The sequence below is a fragment of the Penicillium concentricum genome (genome assembly GCF_028827145.1).
Source record: "Penicillium concentricum strain IBT 3081 chromosome Unknown utg000002l_segment0_segment0, whole genome shotgun sequence".
Taxonomy (NCBI): Eukaryota; Fungi; Ascomycota; class Eurotiomycetes; order Eurotiales; family Aspergillaceae; genus Penicillium; species Penicillium concentricum.
In genome coordinates, this window is record NW_026622755.1 from 5,227,760 (window position 1) to 5,244,896 (window position 17,137).

The window sequence follows — 17,137 nt, forward strand, 5'->3', positions numbered from 1 at the left end:
ACAATAGAGAGAAGTGAACAGTCAATTGTATCAAGATAGCTTGTTGATCCTTGACTTGTTTGGCCCCCAAAACGGCGCCTCCCGTTGATATCATGACATCCTGAGCTCTTGATATGTTTTGTTTTCGTTTTTCTTCCAAGTGGGGTTTAATAGAAATTGAGGCGCACTATCGTTTCCCCCTCTCTAATATAATACGTTTGGAGATCTCATAACAAGAGGGCCCAAAGTGAGCCCTAACCCTGGAATCTTCCAAATCTATCAAAATGGAAATTCGTACTCCGTAGAACCTTCAAGCTTAAAATAGGGTTGTCTTCCGTAACCTAGAACCTCTCAAAGAGATTTCTTGTAACGTAGCCGATCAAAAGTACCTATCGCTTTTGGGTCCCACTGGGGCGTTAGGTGGTATCAATTTTCCATGTCGATATAGTGGATTTAGATACGATGATCGCTGCCTGCTATTCTAGGAACCCTTGAAATAATTCCGTGTAAGTGAAAGTTCGATTTTAAGAGAGGGATGTATACTCTATACTCTATCAGTCATCTAGATATCCAAAGACAGTACGGAGTCCTCCGCACTCCGAACAGACAATCTTATTCCAACAGATAAAACCCAAAATCTTGCCCTAATTAACGAGATAGCCCCCAATCCAACCCTGACACAGATATGATACACAACCCAGGGCTACACCTACTACCATATGCAGTTACATGAGGCACTAATGCACCGACCAAGCAGCTAAGCAGCTTCTCCATATGGGAGCAGGGATTAATCCCACCAGTAACGGTGCAAACCAAGGGGCTACGCAAGCCTCGTCTGACATTTCTAAGCCATCTAGGTACGGACTATCAGCGGAAATCCGAGTGGAGATTACGCCTGAGCAGATTCGTTCTACGGAATATGGAGTTACATTAAATGCGTGCGCTTGGGCCTGGATTCCGTTTTTAATTTATTTCCTTTCCCCATCTTCCATTTCGAGTTTAGATGCGCAGTGAATATGGATGTATTTTCCCTTTTCTTACGGCTTTTTAGATCTGTAAAAGCCGGTATTTGACCGTTCTTCGTGGCGTCGTTCCTTGTGGCGTTTACCATTACCTGGAGTACTTTTGATCTCAATGGTCTTGTTTGAACAATGATTTTTTGGTAGATAAGGCTAATAAATTACATGTGGAAGTCCAAAGGGAAGAAATGTATTGCAGTTCAGTGGGCCCTTCCCAGACGCCTGGAGGAATATGGAAAATGGAACGAATAGGAACAAAAAAAAAAAAGTAATATGGCAATTCACTCCTGCATCTCTGTGTCCTCCGTAGTTTTAGGCTTCGAAGGCTCCTCGCCGAATAGTTCATCGTCGTCCTCAATGCCAGACTTCTCGGCTTGCACTTCCTGTTGCACCTCTTCTTCCTCATCCTCGTCCTCGTCATCATCAGCAATACGGCGAGAGGCATTGGCACGACGGCGCGGCGCAGCTTCTTCAGCCGGCTCCTCATCGTCGCCAAACAGATCGTCCTTGTCTTCGCCGCCAGACCCAGCCTCTTCATCATCAGAGTCAACAACCATCTCACTGCTCTTATACTTGCCAGGCTTCTCGGATTTGGCAGCCTGAGCCTTCCCACCCGATCGGCGTTCCAAGCGGCGACGCTTCTTAGGCGCCGTCTCGCCCTCGCTCTCGGGCGCGCTGTGCGCAGCATCGCCCTCCTCTTCGTCCGCGATGAAATCGTCCCCGCCCTTCTTCTTGCGCTTGCTGGTAGGCTTCTTCTTGCGCTTGATCCGATCACCGGTCTCAGAGTCGTTGGTCAATTCGGCTTCCTCACGAGCGCGATCGTCTTCAGCGCGCTGCGCGGCATGTCGCTGTACCTCTTCGACCATCTGAGCGCGTTCCTCGGCGATGCGCTTCTTGCGCTCCATCTCAACCTCTTGCGCCTTGCGCAGCTCCTCTGCCCGGACCCGTGCGGCTTCTTCGCGGGCTTCACGGGCTTGCTGCAGTTTGGCAGCGTTCTTCTCTTCATATTCCTTCTGGCTCTGCATGGCTCGGTCAAGCTGCTTGCTGATTGTACGACCCATGTTGGCTCGCTGCTCCAATGCGGCGCTGGGATAGGGCGGGTTCTTCTCCTTGGAAAGACGCTCGAAGGTTTCAATGGCCTCCTTGAGACCCTCCGCTGCCTCTTGGACATCCTGGAGTGTCTTCTGGGTAGGCTGTAGACCGTATGCGAGCGAGGCGATCTGGTTCTGCACGAAAGCAACGTTGAACTGCAGGTGAAGCTGATCCGGAGAGACGTTGCGAGCGCGCGTGGCATAGTCTAGTGCTGTCTTCATTGCGGCCAAGTTCGCCTCCTGCTTGCCTCGTAGCCACCATACACGACCAAGACAAGCCAGGATTTGCACATCGCGCTGGCGATCCTTCGATAATGCAGCCTCATAGTGTTCGATTGACCGTGAGAACTGACGGAGCTCAGCGTAGACATGTCCCAAGTTGAGGTAGACGCTGGGGTCCTTCAGCGTATCGCGAATCTTGGACAAGATTTGTACAGCAGAGCTGTGATCTTTCTTGTCGTCGATCAGGGCAATCGCAATACCCTGGGCGGCATATGCGTTCTTGGGGTCCAGTTGGAGAGCCTTGTCAAAGAACTCCACAGCTCGCTGGTAAATCTTGCGACGCTTTTCCTTCTCTTGGTCTGTGTCGCGGCGCATGTCACGGGCGGCAAGGAGATGCACATTACCCATTCCAGTCAGCGCGTAGCGATCATGCTTGTCATAGTACTGCAACGTGTGTTTGAAGTGACGTTGCTCGCTATCTTCAGCAAGGTTGGCGACTCGTTTCTTCGCCTTGCTGAGATACCATCCGTAGAGTGACCGAACTTCCAGATTTGTGCTGTCCGCTTCGTAAAGCTTGCCAATCTTCTTAGGGCCCTCGTCTGTAGGGCTCTGGCGCAGGGCAATATATGTCAGGCGCGCATTAGCCTCCGTGTAGTCGGCGTGACGCTCCAGAAGACCTTCGTAGACCTTCTTGGCTTCGTCCCACATGTCGGCTGCCTCGTAAGTTCGTCCAAGGTTGTAGCTGATTGTGGTGACGAGCGCATCGGTATCAGTGCCATCCTCTTTTTCTTTAGATTGCACGCAGGCGTTGAGTGCAGACTGGAACAAGCCACGGGCCAGAGCAATCTTCTCGTTCTGGTATAGGAAGCAGCCCATGTTGTTGAGGAGCTGCGGCGGGAGACTCTCCCTAAGAGCAGCGTTCAGCTTATCCTGATCCTCGATATCAGGTCGAGCATCCTCGGGAATTTCAGCAATCTGGATCTGTTCCAGTTGGGTCAGGCACTGCATGCTCTTATCTGGAGCCGTGCCCTCATAAAGACGGGAAAGATAAACAAGAACCGACTCGTCGGGAGAGATATTTTGCTTCTCATCCTTCCACATGGAGCGCACCGACTCAAGCAGAGTGATGGCTCGCTTTGCCTCGGTCGACTTGTCTTCCTTGCTGCCTGACTTCTGAGCAGCGAAGACTTCTTCCGCATGAATAGCAGCAAGGAGGGTCATCGCCTCCGGGTTCTTGGATTGCTGAACAATCTTCTCTAGTCGGAACTTGGCACCGTCGAAGTCCTTGTTCGTGATCTGCATTTGCACGGCGCCGAATTTGGCAGGAAGATAGCCCTTGTCGACACCACCGCGGGCTTGATCCGAACGGTTATAGAACTCCGTGGCACGAGCTTCGTCGCCTTCATAGTGCGACTTACGACCAAGAAGGTACCAGCCGTCACTAGCAATAGCCATAACATCTGTGTGCTCGATGGCTTTGCGTGCCAATGTCTCGACGGTGGGATATGATTTGCGGAGGAGGAAGTAGCTGGCGAACATGGAGCAGGTCATCGGGTACTCCTTGTCCAGCTTGAATGCCTTTTGGGTGTATTGAGTCATGGCTAATTTGTACATTGACCCAAACATAGGGTCGGTGGTGGCTCGGCGAGAGCTGTCGTGGAGGTAGTAAACTGCGAGCAGGACATTGGCAACCTTGGACTCGGGATTCTGCATAGCGATGGCGGTTAGTTACCTATTTATGAAGAACAGAGATATGTGGGGGGTTTTTCAACATACCAGAGACAATGATCTCTCCCAAGCTACCTTGGCTTGATCCTTGAAGCCCAGCTGCCACAAGCAGCATCCTAGACCAATACGAGGATCAGGGTCTGTGAGGTTAGGCATCTTGATCAGAGCTTTTTGGTATCCTTCGAGTGCATCTGCGTATCTTCCCAGCATATAATGCGCACGGGCACGTCCCAGAATAGCCATGATGTTCCGGCCACCAAAGGCCTTGGATGACTCGTCGAAACATTTCAGGGCCTGTCGGAGGGACTCGACTCTTTCAGAGGTATCAATCGCGCCCGGACGAACAGCACGGGGAGGGTATAGTGATGCACGGAGAAGACACAAGACGCCACGCGCCAGGAAGAGAGGAGGATAAGCCGGGTTGAGTCGCGAAGCCTCGTTCAACGTTGAAGTCGCGAGTTGGAGGTAGTGATCTTTGGTCTTGGCTTCCGAGTATAGTTCCCCTTCAGGTGCGACTCGAGGAGCGTGTCTGCTCTTCAACAGCAGCATCCAGCAGATCCAGCCCAGCAGGCCGAGTTTCTCCTTTGTCGCACCGTGGGCGACGGAGGCCAGACCCTTAGTCAAAATGTCGATGGCATGGTCGATCTGCTTTCGCTTCGCGTAAGCGAGCGCAATGATCACCCAAAAATTCTTGGCCGCCTTTTCGTTTTCCAAGAGGGTGCAAAGCTCAGTCGGGTCATCGGGGAGCTCGAGCAAGCTGACTTCGACTTCGCTGTCGAAGCTGGAAGCGGGAATGTCGATAGCATCGGGGATATCGGAAAAGCGCAGATTGCTCAATGGGCTCACTGAAGGTAGAGCGTCACCATTCAGGCCATTGGTTTGGCCATTCTCAAGAGGCGCCATGGTGTGTCCGGGGACGGGAGGGATGAGGCCACTTTGCGAGTAGATATGGGATTGTAGGAGCCTCAACTCATGATCAAGCGAGGCGGTCCATCAAAGAAATTTCAGGATTAGGACCAGTGAGGTTAGCGGCCCCGGATTTGGAGAAAAACGCGAAAAAGTGACTTCTCGGAGACTAACAGCGCGGCGATGAAAGGTGAGAATTGAACCATTGGAGTGGCTGGGCTGCACCGCCACAGGCCGCCACACCGCATACAATGAGCAACAAGTGCATTCATTCACCTTTACCTTAGTGACTGATTACTTTTCAATAATTTTTGAATAAACAAGTGCAAAATAAATCGAGAAAATGACATTTACTAAATCTACTAATGGAATATCTGGGTGCTGTATTCACATCACTGCACCCAACTTGTTACAAATTTGCAGAAGCAAGCAACACTGACTAGCACCACAAAGATAAGACCAAGCTCACTCCAGTGATGCAGACGAGCATAAGACTCGACATATCCAGCTGAGGCAGCAAACTTCTGGCCATCTACTGCATTATCGGCCTTGATTGAACCGGCCAACTCGGATGGGAAGCGGCCTGTTTCGAAGTACTGATCCATAAGTTGATCCTTCTCGGCCCAGCGTGCTACCAGCCAGTCCTCAAACTCTTTCTGGTCATCAAGAGGAATCTTTGACACCTGGAAGCGTCTCCAATGCATGTTGACTGAGGTTGGTGGTCTTCCTTGCAGATATGTGGAGCGGAGAGTGAAGTATTTATCGGGATAGCTCCCCTTTCTATAGACATTGTCAGTATCGTTTCAATAAGAAGAAAGAGGGATAGAGAAGAAAAACATACGGTGGTCCTTCATAGGCTATGGTGCAGTCGTACACCCAGTCTACGGTTCCCCTCAGCTGCTGAAGACAGAAGAACAGCCCTGTAGACCGCGGAAGAATCATGTGCTTAAACGCAGGCAGTCCCTGCTTCTTCCCCCACACGTCGCTGCGTCCCTTGGTATTGAGGGACAGGTTTGTCCCTTCGGGGAAGATTAGCAGCCACATGGGATCGTACTGCGGGCGGGCTGAGTTGGAGCCGGTGAATACTGTCTTCAGCTTCTCCAAACGATGTTGGAGCCTTGGCTTGTCGGCCGTCCACTTGCGAGCCATGAAGATGAAACCGTAGAACATCATGCCAGTGCCCACGACAGGAATATACTTAAGCGACTCTTTCAGGATGATAAAGATGCGGCCATGCATCTGGTTGGTGTATGCAACCCACCAGAGGTAGACCCAATCAGTGTAGACCTGATGGTTCGAGATCATGACGAGACGCTCGGGGAACCTGGTCTCCAGCAATCCATCCTTCGAGAGGTGGATCTGCCCTCGCACACTAGCATCACCACTGACCCGGACGAGCGTTGGAGAGCTCCACTGTGTGACAGCGCTGAGTACCAGTCCAAAACATTGCTTTGTATATGCCATATACGAATAGTAGTAATATTTGTTGATCAGATAGAGCGGAGCGCCGATTAATTGCGTAACACAGATCACCATGATACAGCAATCCACCCATGTTATCAGCACAAGCGAACGCAGTAGCTGCATGGGAATGCCATGTTTGAGACGGGGCTCGGAAAGTGGTTTGGTCGAGAGCTTCTGAAGCTCCCCGGGATCCTTGGCGGTCGGTGGCTTGCGCTGTCGAACCTCGGCAGGCTCCATGGTGGAGATTTGGAGATCCGGAGATCCCTGTCGCTTTAGAGGGGGGGAAAATGAGGTAGAAAATCAAGTATGAGACTGGGAGCTAGCGGATGCTTCTACAGCTGTACAAAGCCCACACGTAGAAATGGGGTGATCGGATGTTCGGAGATAGTGATGATCGACGGTGTGGGCTCAGAACGCAACAGAGCTAGGTGAAAGCTAGAAGATGAAAGAAATTGCCATACCCTGAGAAGAAGAAGGGGATTATAATATAAAAAAATGGATATCAAAAGGGATAAGTGTTGGAGAGCTGGACAAGTTGGGAGAGTTGGATAGTTGGAGGGGGACAATCAGGCGGATCTCGTGGATTCCCAAGTGACCGTCACAGCCTCATAACGTCACCAATCGAAATTCCTTATTTACTTGACAACTCTCTTTCTTTGTCTGAGACCTGAGCTCCTTGCTCTATAAAATCCACTCTTGTGTCAGCTCATTACACCCCAGTTCCTTGCGCTGAAAGATGGCACGTTGATGTGAGCTCTCCAACCCAACTCGAACCCTCCTGAGCCTCCTGGCTAATACACATGACCAGTGTCGATAGGCCAGCGATCCTTCCAACATGCTATGCACCATCCTCCGCAGGAGTCCCCGCCTCGCCTTGCGCCAACATTTTTCCACGTCTCAACCACGTCACGAGATCAAAGACATCGGCTCTTTGTCTCAGCGCCTAATACCAGGATACCAAGGTGTGGCTGTCCTGTTGGTGTTGATTTGTTGGTTCGAAGACTAATGGATTCTCTCAGAATCCTGTGATGGAGAGCTCCTGTCTCTCCAGTGGCCAGCACCGCCGCGAAATATCTTCCTGGTGCGCAAAGACTGCGCCCCGGCGGTTACAGATTCTCTGATTGAATTCGTCAAGTAAGATAGACATACCCATGGAAAACGAGGCACAATGCTAACATCTACGAGTCATGTTCATTCTACATATCCCTCTATCGCAGTGATTCTCGAGTCAAAGACCGCAGCCGAGGTGCATTCATCGCTCTCTTTTCCCGTCTACTCTGTTTCTCTCGACGAGAAAAGAACCGCGCTTCACGATAAAGTCGACCTCACGGTGACCCTCGGCGGTGATGGCACGATTCTACATGCAGCGTCGCTCTTCGCGACTTGCTCAAACGTTCCACCCGTTCTATCATTTAGCATGGGTACATTGGGCTTCCTGAGTGAGTGGAAGTTCTCAGAGTTTAAGCGGGCTTTCCGAGAAGTCTACATGTCTGGAGCCGGGGTAGGGGATCGCACACCTGTATTGGAAGACCCGGGAGCGACACCCACAGAACAAGAAATTGAGATGGGGCCGACCGGGTGGTCATCCGTCCGGGGCAAATCTATGGGCTCTACGCGCGGGGCACGCATTCTGATGCGCAATCGGTTAAAAGTAGGACTGTTTACCGCCGACGGAATCGAAACAACGCCTATCCGGACCAAGACCGACCAGGGCCAGGGGGTTTATGTGATGAATGAGCTCCTCATCCACCGTGGCAAGGAACCGCACTTGGCTGTGGTAGATGTGTTTGTTGGTGGACGGTTCCTGACAGAGGCTGTGGCAGATGGAATCATAATTTCCACGCCAACCGGAAGTACAGCTTACAGCCTGAGTAGTGGGGGTAGTATTGTGCATCCACTAGTCCCAGCCACCCTTTTAACGCCGATTTGCGCGCGTAGTCTCAGCTTCCGGCCATTGGTTCTTCCTTCCAGTACTCCGATCACCCTGCGACTAAGCGAAAAGAACCGTGGACGCGAACTCGAAGTTAGTCTGGACGGAGTTCATTTAGGCCAAGGGATGGGAGTTGGTATGGAGGTCCGAGTTTGGAATGAGGAGATGCGGCATGGGAAGAATGAGTGGCAGGGTGGTGTACCCAGTGTGATGCGAAGAAGTATGGGATGTGAAGCACATGAGGGATGGGTTGGTGGATTGAATGGATTGTTGAAATTCAATCATCCATTTGGTGAAGTATAATGTATATTATCTGTTTAATCTCTTTACTCTCTTTAATTTCTTTAATATAACAATAGAACATAAGAATATAAGAATTTAAGAAGATACAAGTACATCAACATATGGGCGTGGATCCCATATGGACTACTCTGATTGGTAGAGGCTTTGTTTTCTGTAGATGAACTTCTAAAGTACTCTATCTCAGGGGAGAAACCCCCTTTCTCTTTACCAACCCTCTCCCCAACTTTGATTCTTTTATTTTTTTCTTTACAGTTATTTGCATTGCTTTATTCTCGAGCATCCTCGCAGTGCGAGGACCGCTCCTGATTTTTTTTTACAAAAAAAGGTACACCCATTCTACCCCTCCTTCGATTCTCTCGATACTACCCTATATCCTCTATCCCCTTTGTCCTGGATGTTCGAGTGATTTTGAAGAAAAAAACATCGTGAATTCTCGGCATTCTAGCTCTGAGGGCAGTCGCTGATTCTAGTCTAGTAGCGCTAACCTGTCTCGAGGGCCTCAGGAGGTCTCGGCGCATTCGTTTACATCCTCCCCCCTGCGCGACCTGTGAAATCCCTTGAACAATGACTTCCTACGGAAAGTATGTAACCGCACCATCTGGCCTCGAATCTAGTGGTACTTCTTTTACTCACACCCCCCAAAGCAACATGTATGCGCCGGAGCAGTTCATGAATCCGGGGCCAGCTCCCCGGCCCCCTACCGACCGACCCCCCAAGTTGACTCTACCCACCAACACAACCACCTCCTTTGGTCAGATGAGCTTGGACTCTCCGATCACACCAGGTCCATCGTCCGCAAACCTGTCGCTTTTCCCCAATACCAGTAGCCCTTCGCTGGCGATGTCTCGGAGTAATACCGGCCAAAATGGAATCTCGATCATCAAAGAAGGCACTGTCCGCTGCAAAGAAGACAAATTCTTGGCGACTTGGAATACTCGTTACTTGATCCTGCGCGAATATAAACTTGAATTCTTGAAGAGTGATTCTGGCAAGGTAGTGATTACTTTCCCTTTGTCCTCGGTCACCGCTGTTGCTCGCTCCGAGGATTCCAAGATGGCCTTCGAGGTCACTCGCTTGGCCAACCCGAAGGATGCAAACTCCAAAGCCGCTCTCCTAGCCCGGGACCTACCTACCAAGACCATCACCTGTGAAGTCAAATCCGATGATGAAATCTATGAGTGGATCGACAAGATCTACGAGCGCTGCCCTGGCATGGGCGGCGTCAGTAACCCGACCAACTTCAGTCACCGTGTCCATGTCGGCTTTGACCCAAATACCGGTGCCTTTGTAGGCTTGCCCCCAGAGTGGGAGAAGCTTTTGACATCTTCGGCTATCACAAAGGAAGACTACAAGAAGAATCCCCAGGCTGTCATTGAAGTTCTTGAATTCTACTCAGATATCAAGATGCGCGAGCAGAATCCGCAATACTACGCTGGAATCAACTCCCCGCCCAATGGTCAATCCAAGGCATACGGTAGTAGTGTTGGTAGCTCCATTGCACCCCCACGTCCTCCCCCACCAGGACCGATGCAGCGTCTTGATAGCAGTCAGTCGAAACAATCTGACGGTTCTATGCGCTCTGCGTCATCCTCGGTCGGACAGTCGGACCGTGCAGCAGACCACCAACAGCAAGTTGAACGGATGAAGGAGATGGCCGATCAAGAGCGTCGCCGCGTGGAAGAGGAACGTCGCAACAAGGAGGAGCAGGATGCCTACAATGCATCCATCCCGAAGGGTCGTCCCACTATGGCTCAACAGGAGCTTGGTGGATATGGCGGCGACGAACCGTCACAGAATAGCCGATACCAACCCAGCCGCCCGGCCCCTCAGGCTCCAGGCTCTGCTGCTCGCCAGCAAGACCCCCGGCAGCTCACTGCACAGCGCCCCGCACCAGCGCCACCATCACAGAGTCCTTACGGCCAAAGCGCGCCCCGCGCGCCGGGTGCTCCCCGAACTGACGACCGCCAGGGCTCTCCAAGCTCCCGCTATCCCCCCAATGACCCTCGGGCCCCAGGCTCAGCCACCCGCCCTCAACAGAACGCTTCCAAAGGACAGGCTGGACCTCCTCCGACACGCCTTCCTGCCCCCGTTCAAGCTGTGAAGCCGCTTAACATTGCCAACAAGCAAAATGGGACCAAGCAAACCGTCCCCGATGGCGTCCGCCAAGCCGAAGCTGCTCTTACCAAGAAGGCAGATCAGCCCCGCCAAAAGGAGGTGCGCATGTCAGCTATGTCAGAGAACGAGGTCATGGAGCGACTGAGGTCTGTTGTATCCAAGGACAACCCGAACGAGTCTTACAGCAAGCAGCGCAAGATTGGTCAGGGTGCATCTGGATCCGTGTATGTAGCGCGGGTTAAGGAAAGCGCACCTTCAGGTGTCGCCCACGAGCTTTACCGGACCTATGGCCCACGCTGTCAGGTGGCCATCAAGCAGATGGACCTGCGCAGTCAGCCCCGCAAGGAGTTGATCGTCAACGAGATTATTGTTATGAAGGACAGCCAGCACCCGAATATTGTCAACTTCCTCGATTCATTCTTGCAGGAATCAAGCAATGAGCTCTGGGTTGTGATGGAATTCATGGAGGGTGGCGCGTTGACTGATGTAATTGATAATAACCCAGTAATTACTGAAGGTCAGATCGCAACAATTTGTGCCGAGGTATGTTGTCCCCCCTAATGGTTGTTTTCGTCCAATTACTAATGTTTTACCCAAAGACTTGTAAGGGTCTGGCCCATCTGCACAACCAGAGCATCATCCACCGTGACATCAAGAGTGACAACGTCCTCCTCGACCGTGTCGGCCACGTCAAGATCACTGATTTCGGCTTCTGCGCCAAGCTGACCGAACACAAGAGCAAGCGCGCCACCATGGTCGGCACCCCTTACTGGATGGCACCCGAGGTGGTCAAGCAGAAGGAGTACGGCCCGAAGGTCGACTGCTGGTCGCTGGGCATCATGGCCATCGAAATGATTGAGTCGGAGCCCCCCTACCTGAACGAAGAACCCCTGAAGGCCCTCTACCTTATTGCCACCAACGGAACACCCCGTCTCAAGAAGCCCGAGAAGCTCACCAAGGAGCTCAAGGCTTTCCTGAGCGTCTGCCTCTGCGTCAATGTCCACAGCCGCGCTTCTGCCGACGAGCTCCTCGCCCACGAATTCCTGCAGACCGGATGCAGCTTGGCTAGTCTGGCTGAGCTGCTCCGCTGGAAGAAGGCTACTGGCTAGTAAATAACCAAGGTTTCCGTTCTGCTTTTCATTTACCGCAACTCGGAGCAACAACATCTGGGTCCCATTTGCGCGTCTTCGTTTAGATGTCCATGTCCCATTTTCATTCTCACAGGAACATACTCTTTTCCCGTGTGCTCTATTCCCGTCTCCTTCACTGCACTCTTCACTGGAGATATCATTGCCGCTCTGCTCTCATTACTTATCATACACAACCCTGGGCGTGGATAATTTGGCGTTTGATCTCTTTTTCTCTTTTTCCTCCTGTCCAACCCCCCGACGCTTGCACAAAACACATACCATGTTCCCCCCTATGACGTTCACGATTTTGCAACTTGCACTGTATTATGTGCCCTTGCACAAAAGCGAAGAATAGTTTAAAATCCGATGTGACTTGACTCGATTTCTCATCAAAAAGAATCAGCTTTGACGTGCACTATAACAGGTGTATTGGGCTTGTGCCGTATTTGGGTACTCAGTCAGTTGTCCAAATGGATATCAAACAATGCATGTCTTCATATAACCTTATAAGGTCAATTTCATACATGGTCAAGAACCTTGACGATATAGGGCTTAGGATAATCTGAGATGATATAAGAAAGGTCACATTTAAGATACCACTACGATACCACTTTTCCATGTCATTTTGATGTCTTTGGTAGCAAGAGTAACAAGAGCATAAATAGGATCTAATATATCATTGACAAGCGTAAAACGAACATATAGCAATTCATACATAAAGGCAAAAAGCAATCAAGGCAACTCCTCCCTCACAGCCCTCCCCAACCCCCCACAGGCTTCACTGAACAAAACCCCAATAAGAACACTCTCCCCCTCAGAGACCGTCCAACGTCCCGCATCAGTAAGTCTCTGTTTCCAAACACTCTGCTCAGACGCGGAAAGATCCTTCCAAGCCTGCAACTTTTCCTCCTCAGACTGCTTGGACTCGTCCACAGATGCAGACGCAGCAGTCTCGATAATCACGCTCTGTTCGGCATTGTGTCCGTCACCACACCGCACAATAACAGAAAGGGACTGCGGCGCGACAGGTTCTAGATCAGCCGGTGCGGCGCCGGCGCGGTGTACGCGGTCCAGGATCTCGCGGAGGGATTCGATCTGCGAGTCTGTGGGGACAATGTTCGCCACTGGGATATCAGCATCGCTTCCGCGTGGCGCGAGAAGTGTATCGAAATATGTCAGCTGATCTCGTGGGGGTAGGACGTATTCCCGTGCGATGACTCCGCGGATGCTATCTGGGAGCCACTCTGCGGCGCCGAGGATAGGCGGGGTTCCACCGCGGATCTCGGCGAAGGCGAGCATTGATAGACAGATTGCCGATATGGAGAAGAGGAGGATGATGATGCTGTAGACCAGTTCCCAGATCTCGGCGGGGCCTGGGGTGACGAGGATGTAGCGTGGGGTACGGGAGGAGGTTGGGAAGGGAGATAGTGGGAATGTGTGTACGACAACTGTGTTGCCCATGCTGACGGAGGCGAGCTTTATGTTCTGCGGGCCGACTTCTGGGGTTACGGGGTGTGGGGGCGCGATGAAGGTTGAGAAGGTGAGTTTTGTCATTGAGAAGGGGTGCACGTCGCGAAGGGTTGTGTAGGGGCGGAAGTTGCTGTAGCCGCGGTTTGGTCCATATTCTATGATGAATAGAGGGATGGAGTTATCGCTGCCGCTAACTGCGATGACGGTTTGTTGCTGGCCTTGCGGATTTGTTCCGAGTTGGCAGATATCAAGTCCTAGGCCGATCTTCACGGTTCGAGGGAGTTTGCGACGTCGTAGAATTTTGGACTTGCTCGATTTGGCGCTGGAGAGCTGAAGGAGGACTAGCTCGCTACCACCGCGGTTTGGGGCATTTTGGAGAAGGAGCAGGATCCTGGGCGAGAGGAATCGCAGCGCGCGGACCTTTGGCCGTGCTGTGCGGGCTCCACTGGCGGGCAGAGGAATGGTATAAACGGAGTGGACGTCGGGGGAGCTGTTGGAGCGGGTAGAAGATGAGACCTCGCCCACCATGACGTCTGCGCCGTTGGTATATGCCACAAGGAACCGGCCGTGTGCATCATCGGTCTTCTCCCAATCGTGTTCGAGGCTGACAAAGTCCAGATCCTCGGCCTCTTCATTGCCGCTTAGTTGGATGCGGCCAATGATATCCTTCTCACTGGGCGTCTCTGTGGCGCAGAAGAACACAATCTCACCGGATTGTGCTAGTCCCGTCGCAACAGCTCCGATCCGTGTGTGTTTCCCAGTGCCATCCTTCTCCTTCGGCCACGGCGAGAGTCTCGTCACTCGCTGATATGTATCTGAAGATCCTGGCCCGTTCTTCGTTCGGAAGAGTGATGCTTGTGATAAAGCTATAGCTTTTCCGGGAATGACCTCTCCCTCAGACTTGGTGTCCTTTTTCGCCTTCTCGCTGTCTTCGGCGCTCTGTGTATTCGAAGCAGCAACAGCCGTGGTCTTCCGTGGCACCTCAAATCGGAATGCGCGAAGATGTTGATTGTTGTTCTTTTTCTGTTGCTCTACAGAGCTGTTGATACCGGCCAGAGCAACAAGAGAGCCCGCCTCGTCGCCAACCACCGGGGCCGCAGCCAGTGACGTTACCGAGTCTTCATCGCGCGATAGGTTCAGTTCAACGGCTTCGGTGATCTCGTTGCGACGCGATGTGTCAATCAGAGACTATACAGAAAACAATAATTAGCATTTGCACGTCGAAAGGAAAGATTTCGAAATGGTGGGACTTGCGATCTTATTTCCAACTCCGCTACGCCCCTCGCCGCCTCCGCCGCCGACTAGGAGTCGACCGCTGTCGCGTGGGTCAAAGTCCGCAGCGAAGAGCGGACACGAGAGTGTCAATTTGGCAGAGTATACTGTGGGAGCCATCGTTGTTGATTAAGTAGAGTGGAAAGAGGACAGATGACGGAGGTGCCCCGGATTCTTGGCGTGGCCCGATGGCTGGGCATGCCGTGCCTGGTTAGCGTGATGCGCGAAAACTATATTGTATAGTTGTATAGATCTATAGGACTGTTCTATTTTAATTGATATGGGAATAAGATGAGAAGGGGAAAAAAAAGTAAATAATATTTTTATCATGCACTAAGCATTCTAAGCCTCGACTTCCTGGGAAGTGAACTCGGGCAGGCGCTTGCGGATATCCTCCCATGTCTCGTCGCCCTCAACAAGCGACTTGACAGCCTGCAAGATCTCGTCCTCGGTGGCGCGAACCTGCTTGGTGGTATCGCGGTCACGCAGGGTGAAGGTGCTGTCTTGAACGGACTGGAAATCCACAGTGATACCGAAGGGTGTGCCCAACTCGTCGTTACGGGAGTAACGCTTGCCGATACTGGCGGAAGAGTCATCGACACGGTTGGAGACACCGGCCTTGCGCAGCTTCGCGGTCAAACGCTGGGTAAGAGGCTTGAAGGAAGCGTGAGTGGAGAGGGGAACCAGCAGGACCTTTGTGGGGGCAACAGCGGGAGGGAAAGAAAGGACCTATAGAGGTTCGTCAGTACCAGCATTCAGGGCAGAAAAACACAAAAGGGAAGACTTACACCGCGAGTCTCGTCACCGGCCCGGGACCAGTAGGAGTGCTCAATAATACTGTATAGAATACGTCCAATACCGAAGGAAGGTTCGATCACGTTGGGGGTGTACTCGCGGACATTGTCAACACGGGTACGCTTCTCAATCTTGATCAGGTCCTTCTCAATCTCGACCTTGCCAGATCCAACACCCTCAACATCGACCTCAATCTTGCCATTCTTCTCGAGGTCAAGAGACAGCTTCTCGCGCAGCTCCTGGGAAAGAGCGTCAATGGCAGCCTCGACGGTCTTGGCGTCCTTCTTGAATCGAGGACCAAACTTCTTCTTCTCGAGGTCAATCTGGTACTCCTCGATACGCAGAGGCTCAGCACGAGCCTGACGCACCACGAGAGGGGCACCGGTCTTTTCCTTGTGGACAGTCAGATCGTAAGCGGAGCGGTCAGCACAACCGACACACTCGATCCAGCCGTAGCTGGTCTGCAACTCGGCATCCCAGCAGTCAGTGGCGTAGTGAGCCATCTCATTGGCCATGTGCTGACGGAAGCGCAGCTTGGTGGGATCAACACCCAGCTTCAGCAGGAAGGACTGGATGCGGGCCAAGAAATAGCCCAGAGTCTCGTTATCCACCAGTTTGATTTCAACGGCCTTGCCGATGGTCATCTTGGTCAGCTTGGTGCTTCCGGAAAGTTGCACGTTACGGTCGAGCAAGAACAGCTCAGTATCCTTGATCTCATCGAAGCGAGCGTGCTTCTTGCCACCCTCTGGGTCGACATAGTGCTCAATCTCGGCCATGAGGAACTCGCGCACACGCAGGAGACCCGCACGCGGGGAAATCTCGTTACGGAACGACTTGCCAATGGAGGCAGAGGCGAAGGGCATCGACTGCTGGTTGAACTCCAGAAGCTTGGCGAAGTTCAAGAATTGACCCTGGGCGGTCTCGGGACGCAGGTAGCCAGGCATGTTGGCGCTGGGGCCAATAGAGGTCTGGAACATGAGGTTGAAGGAGACCGGAGGCAGCACCTCGCCGCCGGTGACGGGGTTGCGGATGTCATGCTTCTTGATGAGCTGCTCCAACTCGGGGCCGCCATAGTTGTCAATCTGTGCGAGGGTCTCCTCGTACTCCTTGACAAGGGCATCATCCAGCTTCTTGGCCTCGGTGCCCTTGGCCTTTCTCTTCTTCTTGGCCTCCTTCTCCTCGTCCACCACAACCTTCTCGCCACGCGCTTGCTTGTCTCCCTTGAGGCGAGCCTCGAGCACCTCCTCAACCAAGTGGTCGGCACGGAAGATCTCGCCAGTCTTGGGGTCCTTGCACATCCAGTCGGCGAACTTGTCGACGTGCCCACTGGTCTTGAGGATCTCGTGGGGGGTCAACATGGTAGTATCGACTTCGAGCATGTCCTCCTCGAGCACGAAGTGCTTGCGCCACAAGTCGGTCATGTTGGCGATCAGGGCGGTTCCTGGTGGGCCATAGTCATACAGACCAGAGACACCACCGTAAATTTCGAAGGAGGGGGTGTAGAACATGCGGCGGCGGAGCATGGAGTCCAGCACCGTCCGGTCGATGGACTGGCCAGTCTTGGTGTTGACGGTGGCCATCTTGGCGTTTCGTTTCGAGGTCTTCGGGGGAGAGGTGTAGGTCCTAAACTGAGTCCGAAAGAACGGAGGGGAAAGAAAAGAGCGGGGGGGAAATCGCAGACGCGGCAATTGAGTCATCCACTATGCAGCCCCT

The 17,137-nt window shown here is 52.4% G+C and overlaps 5 protein-coding genes across 5 annotated transcripts; 1 reads left to right on the forward strand and 4 right to left on the reverse strand.

Moving 5' to 3' along the window:
- Positions 1–1,279: 1,279 nt before the first annotated feature.
- N7517_005641 (putative RNA polymerase II transcription elongation factor (Ctr9)) lies at positions 1,280–4,942 on the reverse strand (the record flags this gene model as incomplete). The annotated part of the gene is made up of 2 exons (XM_056723371.1): positions 1,280–4,018; positions 4,088–4,942. 2 exons carry the CDS (start codon positions 4,940–4,942, stop codon positions 1,280–1,282), a joined length of 3,594 nt encoding a protein of 1,197 aa, XP_056579621.1.
- Positions 4,943–5,337: 395 nt separating this feature from the next.
- On the reverse strand, positions 5,338–6,646 carry N7517_005642 (lysophospholipid acyltransferase family protein; the record flags this gene model as incomplete). The annotated part of the gene is made up of 2 exons (XM_056723372.1): positions 5,338–5,725; positions 5,787–6,646. The coding sequence occupies 2 exons, from the start codon at positions 6,644–6,646 to the stop codon at positions 5,338–5,340; spliced, it is 1,248 nt and encodes a 415-aa protein (XP_056579622.1).
- A 580-nt stretch (positions 6,647–7,226) lies between these two features.
- On the forward strand, positions 7,227–11,866 carry N7517_005643 (serine/threonine protein kinase CLA4; the record flags this gene model as incomplete). Its single annotated transcript, XM_056723373.1, has 6 exons — positions 7,227–7,371; positions 7,429–7,543; positions 7,595–8,636; positions 9,113–9,189; positions 9,257–11,300; positions 11,357–11,866. Coding segments are annotated over 6 exons (3,933 nt in total), but the record flags the coding sequence as incomplete, so codon positions are not given.
- Positions 11,867–12,619: 753 nt separating this feature from the next.
- Positions 12,620–14,749, reverse strand: N7517_005644 (uncharacterized protein; the record flags this gene model as incomplete). Its single annotated transcript, XM_056723374.1, has 2 exons — positions 12,620–14,545; positions 14,627–14,749. 2 exons carry the CDS (start codon positions 14,747–14,749, stop codon positions 12,620–12,622), a joined length of 2,049 nt encoding a protein of 682 aa, XP_056579624.1.
- Positions 14,750–14,971: 222 nt separating this feature from the next.
- Positions 14,972–17,004, reverse strand: N7517_005645 (glycine--tRNA ligase; the record flags this gene model as incomplete). The annotated part of the gene is made up of 2 exons (XM_056723375.1): positions 14,972–15,358; positions 15,418–17,004. The coding sequence occupies 2 exons, from the start codon at positions 17,002–17,004 to the stop codon at positions 14,972–14,974; spliced, it is 1,974 nt and encodes a 657-aa protein (XP_056579625.1).
- Positions 17,005–17,137: the final 133 nt, after the last annotated feature.